Source organism: Peromyscus leucopus, chromosome 14, assembly GCF_004664715.2.
Source record: "Peromyscus leucopus breed LL Stock chromosome 14, UCI_PerLeu_2.1, whole genome shotgun sequence".
NCBI classification, from domain to species: domain Eukaryota; kingdom Metazoa; phylum Chordata; class Mammalia; order Rodentia; family Cricetidae; genus Peromyscus; species Peromyscus leucopus.
This window is the reverse complement of record NC_051075.1, coordinates 55,721,397-55,744,629: the sequence shown is the minus strand read 5'-3', so window position 1 is coordinate 55,744,629 and position 23,233 is coordinate 55,721,397. Positions and strand designations below refer to the sequence as shown.

General features: G+C 50.3%; 1 protein-coding gene across 1 annotated transcript in view; it reads right to left on the bottom strand.

Moving 5' to 3' along the window:
* LOC114686836 (aarF domain-containing protein kinase 1-like) overlaps positions 1-23,233 on the bottom strand; it is a 101,394-nt gene that overhangs the window by 26,753 nt on the left and 51,408 nt on the right. The window contains 1 exon segment of the mRNA XM_028861513.2: positions 6,080-6,238. Coding sequence (XP_028717346.1) covers positions 6,080-6,238 — 159 coding nt within the window.

Sequence of the window (23,233 nt, the reverse complement as noted above, 5' to 3'; positions counted from 1 at the left end):
TTTCTTTTGGAGATTTGGGTGGGAAAACACCTCTGAGCTCCTGAGAACCATAGAATAGCGAAGACTTCGCTTCCAGATCTGGAGCCTTATCAATCAAGGAAGAGTGAGTAAGAAATGCCTCCTTCAAGGTGAAGTCATCAAAACAGAGCAAGACACCGTGGGCCAGGCCTGGTCATGCCAGCATGGGGGAGGCTGAGGCGGGATTGCTCTGAGTTCAACAACAGCCTGGGCTACAAATTGAGACTCCATATCAAAACAGAAAGAAAGATATAGGTACCGAAATTATTTTCCTGTATAGTAATTGCCTCACAGTAGACAAAAATCAATTGTGAGACATACAAAAATATAATAGAAAAGTAGAAAATTGTAGAAGTTTGAAAACAAGTGACAGTTTTTATTTATTTATCTATCTATTTATTCTTTTGTTTATTTATTTTATTTATTTTTTTAAAACAGAGTCTCTCTATCTAGTCCTGGATGTACGATAGCTCACTATGTAGACCAGGCTGGCCTCAAACTCACAGAAATGCTCCTACCTCTGCCTCCTGAGTGCTAGAATCAAAGTTGTGCACTACCATGCCCGGCTATAGTGACATTTATTTATAATTGTCCCCCCCTCCAAGAAAAAGAAAACACTCATCACTTAGTACCCACAATGTGCCAGCTATATGCTACAAGGAACTTCGCAGACACACTCTCCTTTAATCCTCCTGCCACTTTACAAAATGCTTCCGGGAGCCCTGAGCACCCCTGAAACAGTTTCTAACTGCCCAGCCAGAATCTGGACCCAGGTTTTGCTCCATCCTTTCTAGAGTCCTGCCTCATACAAGACAGTGCGAGCTAACATAAATAGGAGGCTTGGGTAAGGCGCAGGAAAGAGCTGTGCATTCAGCCAAGTGCAGGGGGGTCACTGCTATCAAATGCTATAAGATAAACGCCACTCCATGGAAATCAGTGCACAGAGCAAGGCCCACGCTGGTCTGAGCTGGTAAGGATGGGTGCTGACGAGGACAGACGGTCAGCTCAGGGTTATGTAAACACCTGACGCTGGCTGGGTTTATTTTTTTTTTTCAAGTAAGTTATTAAAGCTCGTGCCTTTTAGAACACAGAAGTCGAGAGTGAACACAATGTCCCATAGGATGGCTTCCATCCCTGCATATTTTTCTGTTTCTTCTCACTAAAATCACTGTTGGAGTCTGTGCCGATACAGGAATTACCTGGCCACCCACTGTTCAATCAGCAGAGTTAGAAAAGAAACAAGATGACAGGCACTGTGAAAATGCTGCTTAAAAAGTTACAGAAAGAACTGTCGCCAGTTGTTTCTTTAAAGGACCCTTGAGAAAGGCCAAGGGACAGCAAGTGATAGATCGGACATTGGTACTCAGGCTGGAAAGCGCTGCCTCAACGCATCAGACCACTTGGGGACCGTGGCACAGGCATGGCACGGCACTGGCTGTGACGTAGATCCTTGGGGGGGGGGTGATAGTGCAAGGGCTGTTCTCCATCAGCTCCCGAAGCTCTACAGACCACGGGGGGGGGGGGGGGGCTGTTGAGGGGAGCGGTGTGACACTATGACACAGGGTGGTGCTGTGAGAACTGGGGATGAAGAACTCACCACCACCATCTCAGAGCCCCCCTCTTCCCCCCCCCCCTCCGCTCTCCCACGTCCCACTCTGCTCCAGCGATGACCACGGCGGTACATATGGCCGCCGGCTGAACTGCCACCACCTTGGGCAGGAAAGAACGGCAGCGCTGGCTGGCAGGTGGAAAGACAGTGCCCGTCCCCTCAGTCCGTCCTGCTGAATCACTGTTCCCATTGCGGGGGCCCAATTAGTCTGGCTCTGAGCAGCCGCACAAATCAATAAAGCGTCACTGGCTGTGCATCTAGAAGCGGGAGTTACCCCGACTGCTCAGAGGGACGGTGTCGGGTGAGAGTGACACAGCTGAAGAGCGTCCCTGGCTGCGCCTCTCCCTCTCCCCCACAAAGTCACCCCGGTGTCACCAGACTCGTCAGGCGCTCTGCTCTGAGTGACTTCCCTTTCTCCAGCGCTCGAGACGCTCCGTCCCAGAGGCGAGACGGTCCCGTCCCCTGGACCCCTGGTTTGCGGAAGCCCCGAATCCTAGGGTGGCACGTCCTCCTGGGGACCGACCCGGGAGCCACCTCCCCCCCACACACACACCTTTCTGGCGGAGATGACACCGGCACATCCTCCTGTCCATCAGGGGGGACGGGCTTCACTGAGAAGGTGAAGCCGGGCAGGTCTGTGCCGTTCAAGGTGATGCATCCCTCTCGCCAGGACAGTTACTGCCAGAACAGCCATGGTATTATTACTTCAAGCATCAGTGAAGAGACTCCCAGGGACCTCTTTTTTTTTTGGAAAAAATATAAGGGAGACAGCAGCCTCCTTTGGCATCTGGATGACACCAGAGCTGTGCAGCTGTTTGGGGACACGTGAGGAGCACTGTTAGGACAAGCCAGGAAGCTGAGGAAGCTAATGGCCGACTAAAGATGAGGAGAACCTTGGTTCTTACAAACCACAGTGAGGTGTCGGGTTAGTCAACCCTGGGGCACATGGTACAGGTGCTTCCACACCTGAGAGAATATGGGTATTCCATCTCCTCGTTTCTCTATGGACACTCTGATTATGGCAGCCAAAAGCATCCTAGCTGGGACAGTCCATAGTCTTCACCTCTTCACTCTCAAAAGTCTTAATCCAGGAAGCTAGCATGCCCTCCATCTCTAAATGAGATGTATGCTCAGATTTATAAGCTTGCCTTCCTAAAAATGCAAACATCCAGAGGCTAAACGGATCAGTCCCTCTCTGTTTAGTAAGAATTGGTTTAATCAAATTGCCCTTCCAATAGTAAGAGGCAAGCCTGAGGGCACCCAACACCTGGAATTGGCGTGGAAGGAAGCCCAGCAGTCTATGCCAAAAAGCCAACCACCTACACTTGCCCACGACCTTCTGGCACCTAAAGTGGTCTTAGTGTCCCCTAGAAATAAGTTATTCTCCTCCTGCCATGAAGGCTTGAGTATCTTCCTAGAGTTGTCAACCCTAAAATAAAGGTATCATTTAGATCTGGACTGGGGAGAAAAAAATCTAATTTAAGCCAGGTGGTGGTGGCACATGCCTTTAATCCCAGCACTCGGGAGGCAGAGGCAGGCGGAGCTCTGTGAGTTCGAGGCCAGCCTGGTCTACGGAAGGAGTTCCAGGAAAGGTGCAAAACTACACAGAGAAACCCTGTCTCGAAAAACCAAATAAAGAAAAAAAAGGAAGGAAGGAAGGAAGGAAGGAAGGAAGGAAGGAAGGAAGGAAGGAAGGAAGGAAGGAAGGAAGGAAGGAAGGAAGGAAGGAACTAATTTCAAATGTCAAACAACGACAGTTTTCTAATTGGAATCTTCTTGGTTTCCCGGTGGGGAAAGGTAACCATGACAGGACCTTCCACCAAGGACCCAGCCTGGTCCTGGTCCTGCAACATCAGGTCCTCCCAACCCCAACCCTCCCAGTCTCTGCCAAGAGGCCACTGTGTGCTCTGCAGAGGATCCACCGGGCCTATGTCCCAACAAAAGCATCCGATGCTTACCTCAGGGAGGAAGATGTCAAAACTTTACCACTGTTCTTATGGCCACTGACTTTACAGCCACCTTTCCTTAGGGAGCCAGTGAGGATCTGAACAGAGCAAAGCGACAGTTCTCCTCCCGGCCCCTGGAGCTGTGACACCTAGGCTGGACAAAGGTAGGCTCTCGCCTGACTCTAGAGCCATCAGAAACCCATGGATCCTCCCTGGCTCCTGTTCTCTCCTGCTTATGACCATGTCTTAAGCTACCAAGAGAGTCTCTAAAACCTTAGGTCTGCAGCATAGGACCAAGGCCACTCGGTAGTCCAGGTCCCTCATCCGCTCCCTCTGAAAGACACGCAGCAGCTATTCCAAACCTTCACCCCCTCAAGCCTCCAGTGCCACCTCCTACCCCCTCATTCTTGGCAGATGGTCTGGCCTCCTACAGCAGAGAAAAAATAGAGGCTATCGGGCTGGTACACACTCTGCTGCCCACCTTCCCTCCCCTCTCCAGGGCCCCACACACTCATCTATGCTCGGCCTCACTGCCTTCTACGTTCCAAGCAAAGACCCGTCAAAGGCCAATGTCTTCTTGTGTTCTTGGTACCCAATCTCGTGAATGTCCTCCTGGACCTGCCTTCTCAATTATGTCTCTCTCCTGAGTCTCCAGTATCCCTTCCCCGTCAGCTAAGGCCTACTCAGGTCTCGGGAGCACTGAACTCTACACTTCGAGCTAACTCTCCCCAGCCTCCCATGTTTGAACACTGGACCAGAGAATTTGATACTATACCCCACTTCCTCGGGTATCAATTCTCCTTCACCCCTCACACCTTTGTAGCTGATCTTCCTAACAATTCTAGGATCCCCCAACCCCAAATACCCTTTTTTTGAGTGCCTTCCTGGTTTAGCCATCCACTTGGCAAAGCTAAGTAATTCTGGGAAACTATTTTCCAAAATGGCTACAACAATACTCCCATTCCAATATGCCTCTGGAACCTCATATAATGATTGCTTTTCTAACCTAGAGCGATTTCTTTTTCCACAACTAGACTCTAGCTGATATACATAGGCAAAGATACCTCATGGTAGTCACGTATACCAGAAAGCTAAGATACACTTACTTCTACCTCCTCCTTGGCCCCTCCCCATGAAGAGCTGGCCACAAAGTCCAGCTGACTCCTCCTCTACCCCCATGATACCGTCCTGCATCCTACTTTATATCTCTCACACCAACACAGCAGCCCTTCTGTTAGTCTCCTGACTCTACAGACTTTGTGCTTTCCCAGCGCATTCTCCTGACTGCCAACACACTTCTATTTCCAGGGCATAGCTGATCATGACAGTCCCTTGATTAGAATTCTTACATGGTCCCATCCACTGAAGACTGAGAAAACCACAGGCTGTCCGTCTCCCAAGTATGTCATTGTTGACCGTGGCTACTGTGCCACACCTGAGCCTGGGATAAGGGTCCTTTCCGTCCCACCTACCTTCCCAGCCTCACTCTCAATCCCCTCCCAACCGTCTGAGCTGGTAGGAATTCTCCAGGCTCCCTCTGCTCCTGCTGCCTTGGGGGCCGGCCCCCCCTCGTGCTGGGCTATCCATGCACTGGCCAGCAGTCTCAGGGGTCCTTCAGGTCTGCAAGAACACTAACCCTGCCGGGAAGCCCCCTCATCAACTCCACGCAGCCTGGCACAGTTCCTTCCTGAGGCTAAGAGCTCCGGTTCCAACCGGATGGCTGATTGTTTACATACCTGTCTCCTATGCTACATGGAGACAGAGCTCACTTACTCACCTGCCCTCAGCACCATCTAATACACAGTGAGAAGAGACCTCAGTTGAGTCTAGACTAAGAAGGGAAGGAAGAGAGACTAGGAAGGAGAGGGACATGTGGGATCAACAGACTGTTGACCGCCATGTAGGAGTACTGGCTTCTTCTCCCCTGGTGGATACATATGTAGAAGATTCCAGGAGCACACAGGCCCTCTTGGAATTTCCCTAGGACCAGTTGCAAGAATGTAAATTTGTTAATTCAAAACAAATGTCATATAAGCAAATGAGTCATCTGCATAAATATTTCTATGCAACCTGCACACCGTTTTTCTGTGCCTTGGCTTATCACATACTTTCCTATGCTACAGTCTAATATAATACATTATGATGCAACTTTGTCTATCCCCGAGGAGACCACCTTTGGTTCCTTTCATTTCTACTGCGTCTCCCTGGAGGCCTCGCTGTGACTCAGGTCCGCATCAGGACCTGAATCAGCTCAGCCCCATCCAGCTGCTCATTGTGTTCCGAGCATTTCCAGGACAGATCAAGAACTGACCAGCCTTCCCAGGGTGTGATTCCAAGTTCTTATGACACAGCCTTGGTCGTGCCTCAGCTCTGTTCTCCCACTCTGCTCCTCGGAGGGCCACAGTCCACCCACCAGCCTGAGTAAGTATCTGGGAGGCTGTCTGGCTCCTGAGGAAAAACAAGACTGAGGAACAGGAAAGAGAAAGGGGCGGGGGGGAGCATCCACCTCCATCAGGAGAATGTCCTTGGAGCTTTGAGCCTGAACCTTCGGGTGCTGGACCTTCACAGCCACTGTCCGACCATCATGCAGCACCGCCTTATGGACCTGGGCCAGGGAGGCTGCCCCCAGAGGGGTGTCATCGAAGCTCAGGAACAAATCAGGGATCTGTCAGGAGAGGAAAGAGAACAGAGTCACTAAGAGGAGGTGGCCTAATTCGGTGAGAGGTTGAGCCAGAGAGAAGACGAGCCAGAGCTGTTCCGTGTCCCACAGCAGATTTACCACCTTATCAGTCGTGTGGGTCCCAGCTGGCCCTTTTGCTATGGTCAGGATTCACACCAGACACATGGATGGGACAGGACGGGAGACACACGTGGAGGACGTGTTTGCACAGGAGCCCTGTAACCCCCATCGAAGGCCGAAGGAAGACCGCGTATCGTCTGCCCATTTAACGACGCACCACTCAGTCTGCTGAACCTTCACACATAGATCATAAAAAGTTAACAGAACTGGGGCCAGAGCAGCATGACAGACCAGATGGAAGATATTCCAGGCCCACCAACCTAGAGAGCTCAGGGACCTTTAAGCTGGAGGCTTCTAATCAGAGCCATCAATTACCTCTACCTGAGCAGCAGCCTCGACGTGGGTTTCGGGGCCACTGCTGGCCTGGCCACGTCCTAGCAGAATCCCAGGACTGCCAGGGGCCTACAGTGAGTCTCTGGGAGTTCCCTTGCCTCCTGCGTGCCTCAGTTTCCCTCTACATGAAGTAGACAGTGCACTCCTACTCTTGGCGTCTCCTGCCTTCTTCCTCCCTTCCTTCTCCTTTAGAACTGCCACACTGGGTCTTTCTGACTAGTCACTGCTGCACGGTCCAGATAGAAAAATCCTACTAGATGGAAAGAGATCCCCCGCCCCACCAGAAACTTTTCTAAAGATTGGCAAAGGCGGTGGTTCAAATCCTCTCCATTTCTTTAAGCTCCCCCACAGCCTCGGGGTTCCAGAATGGCTGGCCAGTTTGGCAGACAAATACACACCAATCTATCTACTGTAATTAATCACATGCCTCTGCTTCCCCACTCCCCATGAGCCCCTATTCAAGGTCAATTCAGTTCTCCTTCCTACCCCTTTCCTGCTTTTATCCCCATTTCCAGCCCCCTTGGCTTGCCCCTTGCTCTCCTCAAACCTGAGGTGCCAAATGCCCCACAGCTATCACCCCGATTCTGTTTGCCAGGATTCCCCTGTTAATCTCACATCATAAATGGTTCCCACCTCCCTGCCACTGTTCCTGTACCTTCTGCTAAGTTTCATTGCGTTTACTGACATTCTGCAGAGGACGAGACCCCTGCAGGCATCAGGAAGGGTCTCAGATGTTGGTCATGAGAGACAGCTCTCCAATGGATGGTTTCTCCCCATCCTGGTATGTAATCTCCTTGTCCCGTGCGCCCCCCACCCCCAGCAACACTTGCCTTTCCTTCCTTTGTGAGTTCTAGGCTTCCCAAGGGCAAGAGTCTCTCTTGTGTTAGCTACTTGCTTATTCTGGGTCTCTCAGCACAAGAACTTTCATCATGGACTTGGTCCTAGTATGAGAGAACACCACAACCACCTTCCCCATGTGCCCGGGGGGGGGGGGGTGCTGCTCTGGCCACGGCTGTACCCTTGCAATTTGTACAGGTTTGGAACTAATCAGAGTCAAACAAGTATCCTGCTGCGTGGCTATATCCGGTGTTCTCTCCACTGGAGAACAGAACCAGCCTTGTTTTCCCCTTGAAACGGCTTGGCCTTCCCAGTCCCACAGGGCTACTAACACAAACACTCCAAAGGACTGCCATCCAAAATGGGGAAAGCATAAACCATGTCTAAACTTTACCTGGGCAGAGCCCACCTGTTACTCCAGGTGAGGCCTCAGCCTGGCCTGTCAGAACCCTCAGCAGCCCCAGCCACCCTGATTGGCTCAGACATGGATGTGTGGCCCAACTGGTCCGATCAGACTCAAACTAGCCCAATCAGACTCAATTTTTCTGTGTCTGTTTAAACAGTGGGAGAATACATACTTTCTATTGAACCTGAGGAGAAAAACACAGCTCTGGGCATGCCAAGGATCACAGAATAGAAACAAAGGGAGCCTAGGCAAGGGGGAATAAATCCTGGTTAGTTTTAGTTCCCGGATCTAGCCATCCCTCATATACCTAGCCTATAATTCCCTTTCTGCTCGCTTGCTTGCTTGCCCAAGTCAGTTTGAGCCAAGTTTTGTGACAGAGACAACGGCGGGGGGGGGGGGGGGGGGGGGGACGACACGGGACTCTAACATCACGTGTTCTCAGGTACCCGATGAGGTGACTGAGGGAGACCCAGGCCCAGGGCCCCCTAGAGACGTGGAAATTGTGGGTTCCAGCCCCTCCTTGCCCCCTTGTAGGAACAAGGACTCAGGAACACTAGGAAGCAGAACTTCTGCTACTGTATAATGAGCTCCACACAGAGATCCCCGTGCAGACTAGTAATGCCTGGAGAACCACCGAGGAGACCATTTCTCAAGGCGGAGCTGTGGACCTGGCCCAGTCTCCCTGCGGCCTCATTCCCTGACCCTCGCCTTTGCCTGGCCCAGGGAACGTCACCTCCTTCTCCGAGGAGGACAACCAGTTTCCGACCTGTGTCATTGTGGGACATTGCAGAGTCACTGCAACCCAAGAGTGACATGGCATCTCTGGGGCTGGGTGACAGGAACAGCTGCCAAGCGCTCCCCACAGGGAAGTGGAGGGAAGGAAAGGGCTGAGGTGAGCAGATCCCAATCTCCAGGCTGACAGGGAGCCAGGCTTGCCATTTCCACCCAGGGACAGGAAGGGCCCGCCCCCACAACCTCCTGCCCCGGTCAGGGGCAGATACCAAGATACCCCAAGATACCACCTAACCCCAGCTGCCAACTCAGCATCTGAACCAGCCCTAGCAGGAAGGGGTTAACCAAACTCTCAGTTTCCCCCAGCAGAAGCAAAGGAGTCATAGAAAGGGTAGGGGGCATCTGTCAGGCGTCACCCCTGTCCCACCCCAAGCCCCAGCGTCCCTACAGCCATCTTTCCTTCTCTAACTAGAAGTCACTCCTCCACCCCCCACCCCCCCACCCGTGCTCACACAAACACATACACACATACACAATAATTGATCGCTAGTGGATGCTCCTAGCTGGCTTATAAAAAAGGTAATTAAAGATTGGTGCTGCAGCCTGTAATTAAATATGAATAAAGTATCTCTAAATGGAACCTTAATTCAAAGTGTTCAGTGAAAGTACTTTATGCTGATAGATAGTAAGGAAAAATAGACCCTGTCCCGAAAGCAGAATTATACCCCCCGTGCAGCTGAAGCAAATGCCGCCCCTCCCCTCCACTCGCCAAGGACCTGCCTCATTCCCGAGCCCCCTCGGCAGAAAAACCATTAACAGAAACAAACTGCAGCATTTTCAGCAATTAGATTCAAGCAGGGCCCTCGGCTGCCTCCAGTCCCTCAGAGAAACTTGTCTCCCTTCTAAGGCTTGCTTCCCTGTTTCTATCTCTCTCTCTCTCTCTCTCTCTCTCTCTCTCTCTCTCTCTCTCTCTCTCTCTCTCTCTGTCGCTCGCTCGCTCGCTCGCTCGCTCGCTGTCTCCGGGTCTGGAGGTAAAATCAATTAAGTAAAACAGCTAGATTTTAAAATGACTAGTTGTGTGCCTTTTAATTACCGTCGGTCTGAGACTCAACTATATTGATATGGTCAAGTAGAAGAGAGAGAAAATTATCAGGGAAAAAGCTGCTCCCTCTGGTTTTGTGCAGAGAGAAACAGAACATGGATGTCAAGGGGGAAGGTCTTTTATAAAGAAAAACATTGACCAGACAAGGAGATAGATTAGCATCCTCCCCGGGGCTCTGGCCATTCAGTCCTCAGTTGTCTGACTCGGGGAGAAGAGGTCTCAGGGTCTGAGGACCAAGTGAAATTGTGCCTGTACAGGCATAAGTCAGACCTGCCGGTTCCCAGAAAGCAGGACTAGTAGGCCTCTTTTCCAGAACACCACGTGGAGTGGCTGAGTACTGGCCAGGAGCCTCATTTGGCCCAAAATAAGATGACAAGAGAGGGGTGCCCTGGAGAAGCTAGGGAGTTCTGCTTCGACTCGGAACTTAGCCAGCCACACCGCTGTCTGAAGGCCTGGCCAGTCTGAGGCCCCCTCATGGCCACTGGGTCAAGGTCACAGGTTAGGGCAGAGTGGAGATAGACTTTCTAATAAGGCCCAACATCAAATATCCCATCCCATGGTCCCCGTACTCATTCACGTTAGATCAATTTTAGCTTCAGAAATGGCATCATCGTAGGCATAATGCATCTCCCAAGGCCCTGGACAGCCCGGCTCCAGGTGAAGATAGGAGCCTGTCTTAAGCAGGCCTAAATGCCAAGGCCAGACAGCTCTCTAAGAGCTGTGAAGATGCCCCGGGCCCCTAACACAGACCAGTGCATCTGGGTGGTCGGTGGGAGGGGGAAGCAGGTTACCATGGCATCAGGCACCAAGAACATCTGGTTCTCTCTTGTGGAGCTGGCCCACCCCAGACCTGGCTGGGCTCCAGCTGCCATCCATCCAAGTCTGCTGGGCAAAGTCTCAGCTTAGGCTAATGGAGGAGCTAGAATGAACCCCAACCTAAGGCAATCAGGATAGCTCCGGCCAGCCGGGACTCAGCAAAACCGCCTTGAACAAAACAACGCCGCCTTCCATCACCTCTATCTCGAAGCCATCCCCCACCTCGGCTTTTCTAAGCCCCACTGACCAGGGACCTGCCCCAGGGAAACCAACCCATCACAGCTGATTCAGTTGGCACAATTCCTGCCCCTCCCTCGAGAACACATCCTGGTTGGCATCTCCCCCCACCCCCACCCCCGCCTCCACCTTCAAGGCCATGCCTTGGCCTTCTAAGGTCACATTTGACCGTGATAGCAAATGAGTGGCAGCAGGGACATTCTCATTCCCCCCTGTGGTGGCTTTAAAATATGGTCTGAGCTTTTCGATATCCCTCCCCTTGAGGAGTCTATTCCCTTCCCTGACCTGTGAGCTGGAATTCAGGATCCACTCCTAAGTTATAGAAGCACTCCTGTCAATCAGCTCTCTATCTCCCTCCCTCCCTGTCCCTCTCTTGGATTTTTTTTTTTTTTTTTTTTGGATTGGGAGAGGAAATAGCTGTCCTACTACAAGTCATTCCTATGGTAAAGAGTCAGGCTCTCGGCACACAGGGAGCCCCTAGACCCAGACCGTCCAGCCCCAGACAGAACCTCAGATGATGGCAGTCTCGTGAGAAACCCTGATCATGAGTATTAGTGTTAAATGCCAGTTTGACTGGATTAAGTCCCACAAGGGAACCCAGCAAAGTGTTCCTCTGGCTGTGTCTGGGAGGGTGTTTCCAGAGGAGGGAGACCTGGGGGTCAGGAGAATAAGAAGATCTCCACTCCGAGTTGGTACCACCCATTTGGCTGAGGGAACAAAAAGGGATGTTCTCCCTTCTGGAGTTGGGACCATGTCTCCTCGGGCTCCATACATTAGGATCATGGGACCCCGGTACTTCCTCCAGAAGCCTCTCCCAAGCCCCACTGCTGGGTTACCAGGCCTTTGGCCACAGATGCAAAGCAGCCAGTGGCTCTCCAGCTTTCTGACTTCAGCTGAAGTCAGAATCCTAGCCAGGGTCTCCATCTTCCAGACAGCCTGTCCCAGGAGTTCTCATCCTCCATGATTGCATGAGCAATCCCCATAATGAATCTTCCCTTGAATGTTTACTTCCATGGAAATCTACCCGATCGGTTCTGTCTCTGTGGAAAACCTTAATAACCTTGACCCAGAACCATGCAGTAAGCTACTCCTGAATTCCTGACACACAGACACACAGAAACTTGTTTGTTTGTTAAGATAGGGTTTTTCTGTGTAGCTTTTGGAGCCTGTCCTGGAACTCACTTTGTAGACCAGGCTGGCCTCGAACTCAGATTCATCTGCTGGGATTAAAGGCGTGCACCACCACTGCCCAGCCAACACACAGAAACTTTAAGAAAAAAAAATGTTTATTGTTTTAAGTCACTGTGTTTGGGGCTAACTTTTTATGCAACCATAGGCAAGCGGTACATCCAGCCATACCCATGCCAGACATCACTAATCCATCCAGCATCTATTGCTGCTGTAGCCCCACGATGCCTTACAGTCTCTCACAACACAGTGCTCCTGGCAGCCCTCTGCCAACACAGCAGGGCCAATACACCATCCCTTCACCTAAGGCAGACCTGTAACGGGACAGAAACCATGTTAGTGTAGGTCACTGAGCCAACAAAAACGTCTGTCTGACCCTGAAGAGACCTCAGAGGGAAGACGATCGCCTCTTTGAAGAACGCACCTGTGCTTTAGTGCCACGGCGGACAACTCACCCGCATTCACCACATCACCTAATCCTGAAGGCCACACCTGGTGAGCTAAGGCACGGAGACCTCCAGGATGGCCACACAGACCCTGGCTGACCAAGAAGGGGACATCGCATCAGTCTCTCCCTCTCCACCTCTGCACTCAGAGTGAGACATCCCCGTCTTCGGCTTCCCACCCATGGCCACAGCCTAAACCTAAGGAAAATCCTAGCCGCAAGAACAGCTTGAGTACACAGGGACCTCCATGATCCGCAGCAGGTTCTCTCTGGGGTCCTGAGGGATGAGCTTGTCGGCTCTACAGAGCCCTTGGCTATTGCTATTACTGAACTAGGAGGAAGTGGGAGGCCAGCCGCAGAATCGGAGGTCAACTTGGCAACATTTCTGCGAGGAGGCGAACCCAGGGCCACTCCTGCAGCGGCTCATGGCCCCATACTCAAGGTATCACCCACCCACTTGGCTCGCCCAAGGACCTCTCCACTCAGATCAAGCATCTTTTCCATTCCTGTTTGGTCTTCTTTCTTTTCTGTTTTCAGTCTATTGATTAGATTTTTTGCTGGTTTGGTTTGGTTTAATTTTGAAGACAAGATCTCAGATAGTCCAGGCTGGTCCCAAACTCACGATATAGCTGAGGCTGATCTTGAACTCCTTGAACCCCCTTTCTCCACCTCTCCAGTGCTGAACTTACAGGTATGTTACCACCGAGCCGTTTATGTGATGCAGAGGACCAAAGCCAGGGGTTCCTGCATGCTAGGTAAGCACTCTATCAGCCGAGCTACATCTCCAAGCCTCTTTCCTCCCGTAGAATGGTGGCAAATACCAAGAACCCAGGGGCGGGAACAATGTGTGGTGGCTGTGAGCATGCCTCTGAGACATGTTCAATGGCTGGTCAAGACAACCAGACCTGAGGGACAGTGCACTCTGGAGACTCCAGTACGAGTGCTGATGAATACCTTAGCTGGAGTTTTCTCCAGTCCTCCCCGGGCCTGCAGCCGCTCAGACCCAAATAAACACAGAGAGGCTTATATTAATTAAAATTGTATGGCCTAGTGGCTCAGGCTTCTTGCTAGCTACATCTTACATCTTAAATTAACCCATTTCTATAAATCTATACCTTGCCATGTGGCTCGTGGCTCGTGGCTTTCCCGTATCTTTACATCTTGCTTCTTATGGTGGCAGCTCGAAGCGTCTCCTGACTCAGCCTTCCTGTTCCCAGAATTCTCCTCTCTGCTTATCCCGCCTATACTATACTTCCTGCCTGGCTACTGGCCAATCAGCATTTTATTTATCAACCAAATCAGAGCAACACACATTCACAGCATACAGAAAGACATCCCCAGCAAATACCAGGTTCAAATCTTAATTCTATGATGTACCAGCTCAAATGGGTCATACACCCTATGCCTACCTTCTTCATCTATAAAACACTGTAAAAACAATTTTGTAGGGCTGACACATGACGTCATACACATAGAGGGTACAGAAAACCCTAGACCCTCAACAACTGCAGACGGAGTAGAGGAAATGCCTGCACTATGGCTCCAGCCAATGAGAGCACAGCAGTATAATGCATAGCATGAGACCGTCAGAGATGCCGGTGAGGTAGAATATTATTTTAAGATGTGTCACATTTGTTTATGCTGTGGAACATTTGTTTAATGATGCGAAGATGTGCTGCGTTCTTTTATGCTGCATTTGTTTAACTCTATGAAGCTGTGTTACTTTGCCTGTCTAGAACACCTGATGGTCTAACAAAGAGCTGAACAGCCAATAGCAAGGCAAGAGAGGAATAAGTGGGGCTGCCAGGCAGAGAAAAAGATGGAGGAGCAAGAAAAGGAGGAGGACACCAGGGGCCAGCCACCTGGCTACACAGCAAGCCACAGAATAAGAAGGAAAGAAAAGATATACAGAAATAGAGAAAGGTAAGAGCCCAGAGGCAAAAGACAGAGGGGATAATTTAAGTTAAGAAAAGCTGGGTAGAAATAAGCCAAGCTAAGGCCAGGCATTTATAAGAAAGAATAATCCTCCGTGTCATGATTTGGGAGCTGGGTGGAGGCCACTGTCCTCATTTACCCAGAGACTACACTGGCCTCCTGACCACCTCCTCCAGTTAGATTCCTATCTCCTGCAGTCTCTACTCCATCATACACACAGCTGGATTGTGTTGCTTCTCTCTGCTGAAATCACCTCCCCGGGTACCTACGGTCCACATCCCTAACAGACCTATCAGGGCTGGGCCTATCTGCTTCTCTTTTTCAACCTCCTCCCTCTGCCCCAGCCAGAAGGCTTCCTTAGAGCCCAGATAACTCCTCCCCAGCCCCATAGGTCTGTGCTCACGTTATTGCCTCCACCTGGAAGGCTCCCCTTCCCTCACGCCTTCCCTCACTGTCACCTACTCAGAGAACCCCCCGAATACATCCTTAGAGCTCATGTGCCCTCCTTGAGAACAGTGCCATGGCTGCACATTCACCTCCTCCTGTATTCCCTCACCCTCCTTGGACTAGAGACTTCTGGATTTTTCACAGCACTGTATCCCATTGTATCTGCCTGACACAGAACTGTGCTCAGTCGGTTAAGTACTTTCTAGAGAATGTCTAAAGCTGAGATGAGGTTCCCTATAACCCGTGATGGGAAAGGAACTTGGGACCTTCCCTCTGACTAAGGTAGCTGAAACACCTCCCAAAGGTGACCACAGTTCCATCCAGGTAGCCAAGAGAGCCTCCTTGGCACTGAGTAACTAGAGAACTGTGGCTGGAGGGACATGAGGGATTTTATGTTAATAATGATTAATAAAAAGCAGATAAACACCCAGTGTGGCTGGCCAGCCTGGGAAGCCATCCCATTAGAGCTGTCATTCATTAGTGGTGGGGGAGGGGCAGTCCAATCAGATCCCCTCAGCTTAAGCAAACCTTCTGTAAATTGTAGGCTGCAGGCACTGACATTTGATAAATTATTCTTCATAATCCACCACTGCCTGTCATAAATCTAATCCTTCAACTTCCCCATCTTAATAACTCCTACAGCCTTGGAGGGGGCCGTGAATATGCCTCTGCCTGTGACAGAGGTCTCTGGGACAAGAGACCAGAGATCCTGGATAAAGAAGATTATGAAACCGTGTCCCGGCCCCCAGCCAGGGTACAACCTGAGCAGCTGGCCCCTGGGGGGATCAGAGCATAGGCAATCAACCACTCTTGAGACTGCTGTGCACCTGGCCAGGCTACCTGCTCTCATTCCACCACAGAGCCGAGATGTGGTTCCAACACACAGGACCACAAGTCTGGAACTTCCTGGCTTCCAGTGCCAGCTGGCACACATGAGGCCTTTCTACTTCCTCGGTTCTGAACCTAGGTATGCCCGAGGGAACATCAGGATAACTTAAGCTTCTCAAGAACGAGATGTTCAAATCAACCACGGGCAACACGGTGTATTTGCATAATGTTTGGTGTCCTCAAAGCACTCTTACCTAATCCTCCTCTCCCTCTAGAAGGGAGCTCTTACCAACCCCATTTTACAGAGGGCAAAATATTCACCAAGAGTCATGATTCTTTTACACATACAACAAAAAAAGTTCCTAGGTGATTAACGTGTGCAGGGCGCTGTGGTTGTCACCGGGGCATAAGTGGCTTCTGAAGCCACTAGCAGAACGCAAAGGGAAGTGGAGGCAGTCAGGACTTTGTCAACTCAGCACAAATGATGCATGCAACGGCTGGTCCTTGTGAGCACTGGGAAGGGAGAGGAGCACAGAGCTAGTGTCCAAGGAACTGAGCGTGGCTAGAGGACTTCTCTAGAAAGTAACTAGAACGCGACCTGACGATGGAGGAGTCGGCTGAATCGCTAACGGGGAGAGAGAAGAGCCTTCCAGGGGAGAGAACTGTGAACTGAGCAATGGCACACGACAGAGCCAAGGTTCTGACGGTGAGCAGCTCCCGATACAGAATCCAGGCCACCTTGGGCTCCCTGGCCCCGCACCACAGAAGTAGTCCTCTTCCGCAGCTCCTCATCACGAGAAAGCAAGCCTGAAACCTAACAGGCTCGGCTTCACGAACCCCACAGGCCTTCTCCAACCACCTTCCGATGTCCCTGGGCTCAAAAACGAGAGAGGGGAGAGAATGGGAAGCATGGCGTCCTGCACGTATGGGCACCGCATCTGCTGTTGGGACAGGCTTCCTGGGCTTTGGGGGATGGCAGCAGGTCTAAGCTATGTTCCCACGCCTCAAAGCCCGGAACGAGGAATTCAGAACACGCATGCAGCAAGAAGTTTTCTGGACTCACTGTCCATGTGAAGATGTTGGGGAGCCCGGGAATGTAAAAGGAAGGGAAACTCGGCTGCGGCAGAGTTACCGAGAGCACAAGGAAAGGAAGCATGCTGCAGCTATGCGGCTGGCAAGATGGCCCTGTGGACACGGTGTGTTCTGAACAAACGAAGTACCTGAGTTTGGATCCCTAGCACCTACGAAAAAGCAGGGCACAACAGCATGTGCCTGTAGTCCCAGTACTGCGGATGTGGAGGCAGCTGGACAGCCGGTCAAATCTAACCAAAACAGCCAGCTGTTCTGTGAGAGATCCTGTCTCCAAAAGAGAGGGTGGGAGCCAGACGTGGTGGCGCATGCCTTTGATCCCAGCACTTGCAAGGCAGAGGCGGATCTCTGTGAGTTCGAGGCCAGCCTGGTCTACAGAGCGAGTTCCAGGACAGCCAAGGCTACACAGAGAAATCCTGTCTTTAAAAGGAGAAAAAAAAAAAGGTGGAGAGCAATTGATGAAGGTACACCTAATATTGACCTTTGGCCTTCACACACAAGCATACATGCACACAAACATGTGCATCACACACACAGAAAAGCACACATGTACACACACACATGCACCACACACACAGAAAAGCACACAAACATGTGCATCACACACACAGAAAAGCACACATGCAAACACACACATGCACCACACACACAGAAAAGCACACATGTACACACACACACATACCACACACAGAAAAGCACATATGCGCACACACACACGCACCACACACACACAGAAAAGCACACATGTACACACACACATGCACCACACACAGAAAAGCACACATGTACACACACATGTACCACACACAGAAAAGCACACATGCAAACACACACATGCACCACACACACAGAAAAGCACACATGTACACACACACACGTACCACACACAGAAAAGCACATATGCGCACACACACACGCACCACACACACACAGAAAAGCACACATGTACACACACACATGCACCACACACAGAAAAGCACACATGTACACACACATGTACCACACACAGAAAAGCACACATGCAAACACACACATGCACCACACACACAGAAAAGCACACATGTACACACACACACACACACACACACACACGTACCACACAGAAAAGCACATATGTGCGCACCCACACATGCACACACACATACAAACTAGCTGTAGGGCGGCTGACCTCCCTGCCAACCTGCCAATGACATGCCCATCTGCACAGCTCCCCTCAGACCAGGCCGAGCTGAGCCACTGTGACAAAGAGAATATGACCTGTGAAAGTCCAAGCATGGACTTTCTGGCCCCAGGGTAAGCAGAAAAATGGTCTATGTTCCCATCCCAAAAGATGTAAAGGGGATCTTACATGGCATAAGGAACTCCATAGAGGTCTGATGAACTTAAAGATCCTGAAGTGAGGCGAGCAGCTAGGACTCAGTGTCACAACGGCTCAGTCAATGAAGGTGCTTGCTACGAAGTTTGATGATTTAATTTTCAATCCCCAGGTCCTACATGTTGAAAGGACCAATTCCCATAAGTTGTCCTCTGACCTCCACACCTGTATACACACGTGTACACACACACACACACACACACACACACAATGTGATTTATTATATATACATACACACACACACAAATGTGATTTATTACACACACACACACACACACACATATGAGGAGGAAGAGGAAATGAGGCTATACCCAGTGGTAGAAGCTCGTCCAACATGAATGAGGCCCTAGTTCAATCCCCAGTACTGAAGAAAAAAGGAAAGAAATAGATGAAAAGGTGGGAGGGGAAGGGAGAAGAGGATGGGAGGGCAAAAGGGTCAAAATTAAAGAGTGGAACAGAGGTGACAGGCTGAGACAGGGATTAGACCAACGTACTCAGCCAGCTTCTAGAAGCTACAGAAGGCCAAGAAAGTTTCTTCTGGGGTCTCCAGAAGGCATGTGCCTCGGGCAATATCTTAATTTTAGGACTCCTACCCTGCAAAACAGGAATACAATAAGCTGGCATTGACTGAAGCCACTAAATGTTTGTCACTGAGCAGTAGGAACCTTTGCAGGCCATTTACGGTGTCTGCTGACCCCTGACACACAATACGAGCACCGAAGTATAAAGCAGCAGGTCTTTTGTCACATTTCTCCCAGACAAAAGTGTGCCAGGAAGCTGGGGACAACACCAGAGCAACATCGGCCAAACATGAATCCCACGATCTGGACTAGGAGGGGACGCCAGAGCTTTGTGACTCCCATAGCAGGTGATGACACGGAGGACCAGCCCACCTCCCCTCCCAGGGCAAAGGGTCTTCCGTTCCCAGCTCTCTCCTCAGGTTGCCCCTTCCCAATCCCTGGGCCAAGGCCAAGTCCGTGGGGCTTCAGCGGCATTCCCCTCCCCCCCTCTTTGCAGGAGCCCTGCTTTCTCTGTGGCTTCTCAGGTAGTCACCAACCTCAGGCCCCGAGAAAGAGCTACCCAGCTCCCAAAACCCTGTCATGGCTGCAGCCCTGACAGGCAGGCTCTCCAGCTGTTGCAATACGCCTCTCCTTCCACACACCTGACCACAGGGCTCAAAGACCCCAAAGCTCTCACAGCACCAGCGTGCTAATGTGTTACGTCAACTTAAATAGAAATCCAGACACCACCTCAGTCTGTTCAGCCTTAGTGTGTGCGCATGGCCATGCGTGTAGATGCGCATGTTCACGTGTGCGCACAGCCCAGCATAATCCAGGGGACAGCCTTGGGTGTCACTCCTCAGGCAATGTCTACCTTTTTTGAGACAGGGTCTCTCAATGGTCTGACACTTGCGAAACAGACTAGACCGGCTGGCCGGGGCGCTCCAGTGATCCTCCTGTCTCTGCCTCCCTAGTCCTGGGATCACACGAGCACCCCACCTAACTCTTTACCTGGGTTCTGGGTGTTAAACTCAGACCTTCATGCTCTCAAGGCGAGCACTACACTGACTGAGCCATCTCCTCGGGTTCTACCTCAACCACTCACTCCCACATGAACCCAGGGCCACTCTGACCCTCACTACCGGTTTCCATTCTGCAGATAGGAAGCAACTGTAAATGCCAGAGCTATAGAAGATGCCTCCTCCGATGGCTGGCTAACGCCCTCTTCTATTGTCCCTGTCGGCACTGGACTCAGTACTGAGGTTCCCACTGTGCATGTCAGAACTCTGAGGGTGGATCCTGGTACCTTCCTCTGCTGCAACGCCTACCTCCCCCGCCCCTGCTGCCGCCATTTAATTCAGTCTCCAAGTATGCCAACCCATCCTCTCCAGCTCCCTAACCTTGGTCCAACCAACATCACCTCTTGCCTGGATGACCATGAAGACACTTGACTGATCTTCCAGATAGTTCCATAGACCAGCCACCACACATTAGACCATGCTGTGCTCCTCACAGGGCCAATGAATGGTTGCCAGTCTCAGATCTCCTTAACACACCCAGCTCACTACTCCCAGCCTCTGCCTACAGTCACCCTCCTTCTTGTCCCTGACCAGATTGTTTATGCCCTGAGGTGTAATACAATTTCCAGTCATACGTCACATCCTTCTGTCCCTTAACTACCCTTGGATCACACTTCCAAACCACTTGCTCTGACAGACCAGCTTCACCTCCTGAACTTATTATCCAGAACACTGTAACACTTAGGCAAGTGTCATTGGAGTTTTATTGGTGAGATTCCCATAACCAAAGCTCACAGAAGCTTCTTCAACTGTATAACTCAGGGCCACACAACAGACATTCCATGGCCAGTTGAGGAGTCAGGGATCACATAAGCAGACAACACATAAGAGACCAGAAACCCCAGCGTCCCAGGCTTGGACACCTGAGCTATGCAGACTTAGAGACGCTGTCTTCCCTACTTTCACTCAAGAGTCACATACCTCCCTGGGGTGACACCTCCAGTGTAGAGGGATTTTTCCTTGGACCTCCAGCTCACAAAAAAATGACATGGAGATTTATTATTAATAATGAAAGCTTAGCCTATAGCTTAGGCTTGTCCCACTAGCTATTATAACTTAAATTAACCTATTTATATTAATCTACATTTTGCCTCAAGGCTTTTTACCTCTCTTCCATCTTGCACCTCCTGTTTCCATCCGTGTCCTCTGGCCTCTCTCATGTGCCTAAATTCATCTCCTCTTCTTCTTTCTCTGCCCAGAAGTCCCGCCTAACCTCTTCTTGCCTAGCTATTGACCATTCAGATCTTTATTAAACTAATCACAATGACACATCTTCACACACTGTAAAGGAATATTCTGCAACACTCCAGCGTGACACCCCATCCTGCCTAAATTGGCAGCCAGCTCAGAACACTCCACCTGTATCCAAAAGCCTTCTTGCTCATTCTCTCTATGCCATGTCCTGTGTTGTGCAATATTATTTTAAGATGTGTTACATTTGTTTATGCTGTGGAACACTTGTTTTAATGATGTAAAGATGTGTTGCATTCTCTTATGTTGCATTTGTTTAATTCTGTGAAGCTGTGTTACTTTGCCTGTTTAAAACACCTGATTGGTCTAATAAAGAGCTGAATGGCCAATAGCAAAGCATAAGAAAGGATAGGAGGGGCTGGCAGGCAGAGAGAATAAATAGAAGAAATCTGAGAGGAGGGAATCAAGGAGCCAGAAAAGAAGGGGCCATCTACCCAGCTACACAGCAAGCCATGGAGTAAGAAGTAAAGAAAGATATACAGAAACAGAGAAAGGTAAAAGCCCAGAGGCAAAAGGTAGAGGGAATAATTTAAGTTAAGAAACGCTGACTAGAAACAAGCCAAGCTAAGGCTGGGCATTCAAAAGCAAGACTAAGCCTCCGTGTGTGATTTATTTGGGAGCTGGATGGCGGGCCCCCAAAAGAGCAAAGAACAAAGAGTAAAAAAGCAACTACAGTCCTGCTTACTCTCTCCTCCAGGAAACTCTAGCTCACCCCTCTCGACAAGCTTCTGTGGGATCCAGGAGCACTGAAGCAGAGGCTCAGGGAACTCTCTCTCGTTCTACACTGACCTTATACCATGGCATGTCACCTCCTTGTCTTGTGCCCTGAAGTATCAGCTCTCAGAGATGTCAGGATGGTTGCAAAGGGACTAGCCAACCCCAGCCAATCGATCATAAAGTCCCCTGCTCTGGCTCTTACCATGACAATGACCATGACCATGACCATGACCATGACCATGACCATGACCATGAAAGCATTTGCAGTCACTGGAGGATACAGGGGTGAAAGCTAGACCCACATTGCCATCAAGCTGGTGACATCAAGAAGTCACTTTACGATTTTTGGTCTTGATTCCTAAATTACAAAAGCAGAGTGTTAGAAGATTGACTGACCTTTCCAATTCCATGATGTTGTAACCCTTTCCTTCCGACTTACAATTCCCAAACTATGTCCAAGGTCCACAGCAGCCAACCTACACACAGCAACATATATGTGCACATGGTCAACAAGCATGTATACCCAAGCCTGGCTCTCTACCTAGATTCAGTCCACACTCCTAATTAAACATATGTGCACGCCACATAAGCTGACACATGAGTGTATGCACCTGTGCAAAGACACATGTATACCCAAGTCTGGTTCTCCATCTAGAGTCAGGCTACCTCCCTGGTGAGATATGTACACACATGAGTGTATATGTGCACTCATACTAATATCCATGAAACGGGCTCTCCACCAGGCATCAGGCTACCTCCCTGATTAGAAATGTAAACACATATACACATACACACACACACAAACATGCAGATACAATGCACATATATACATACAGATATCTGCATGTGTATATACAGACGTGTATACACATTCACACATGCAACACAGAAACATGTGTGCCTGTGCAATATATATGCATACACACACATTTAGACATAGACACACACCTACACATACATGCATATGGCGCATACATTCAAGCATGCACACAAACACACATGCACAAATACATGTACACACATATATGTGAATGCATATGTATGCATATACCTGCACATGCATTCATACACACAGGGGCACGCGCACACACACACACACACACACACACACACACACACACACTCATTCTCTTCCCAAGGGGTACAGGCTCTAAGAAGGGGCTCTTCTTGAAGGGCCTCCCCAGCATATAGCACTGCAGAGGCCCAAGCCAGAAAATGGGCTCATTCCTGAAGCAGCAGGGCCACCTGGCTGATTCATAATCAGCATAAAAAATTGATTAGCCCTTTCCAGATTAAACATTATTGTTTCAGTGTGAACATAAATCAGCTAGACATGCAGAGCACACCTCCGTCTGCTGCCCAAGGGTAACATCGGGTAGAAAGCCGTTGGGATTTACAATGACGGGGGCTCTCTTCCAACCACAGCTTGCCAGCACGGGACAGAGGCTCACACAAGAGCCTGACCGTCTGCCCCTGCACTTCCTGAGGCCTCTACTCAGCTATCAGCTGACTGGCTCTTGAGGTGACAGGTCAAGGGCAGCCT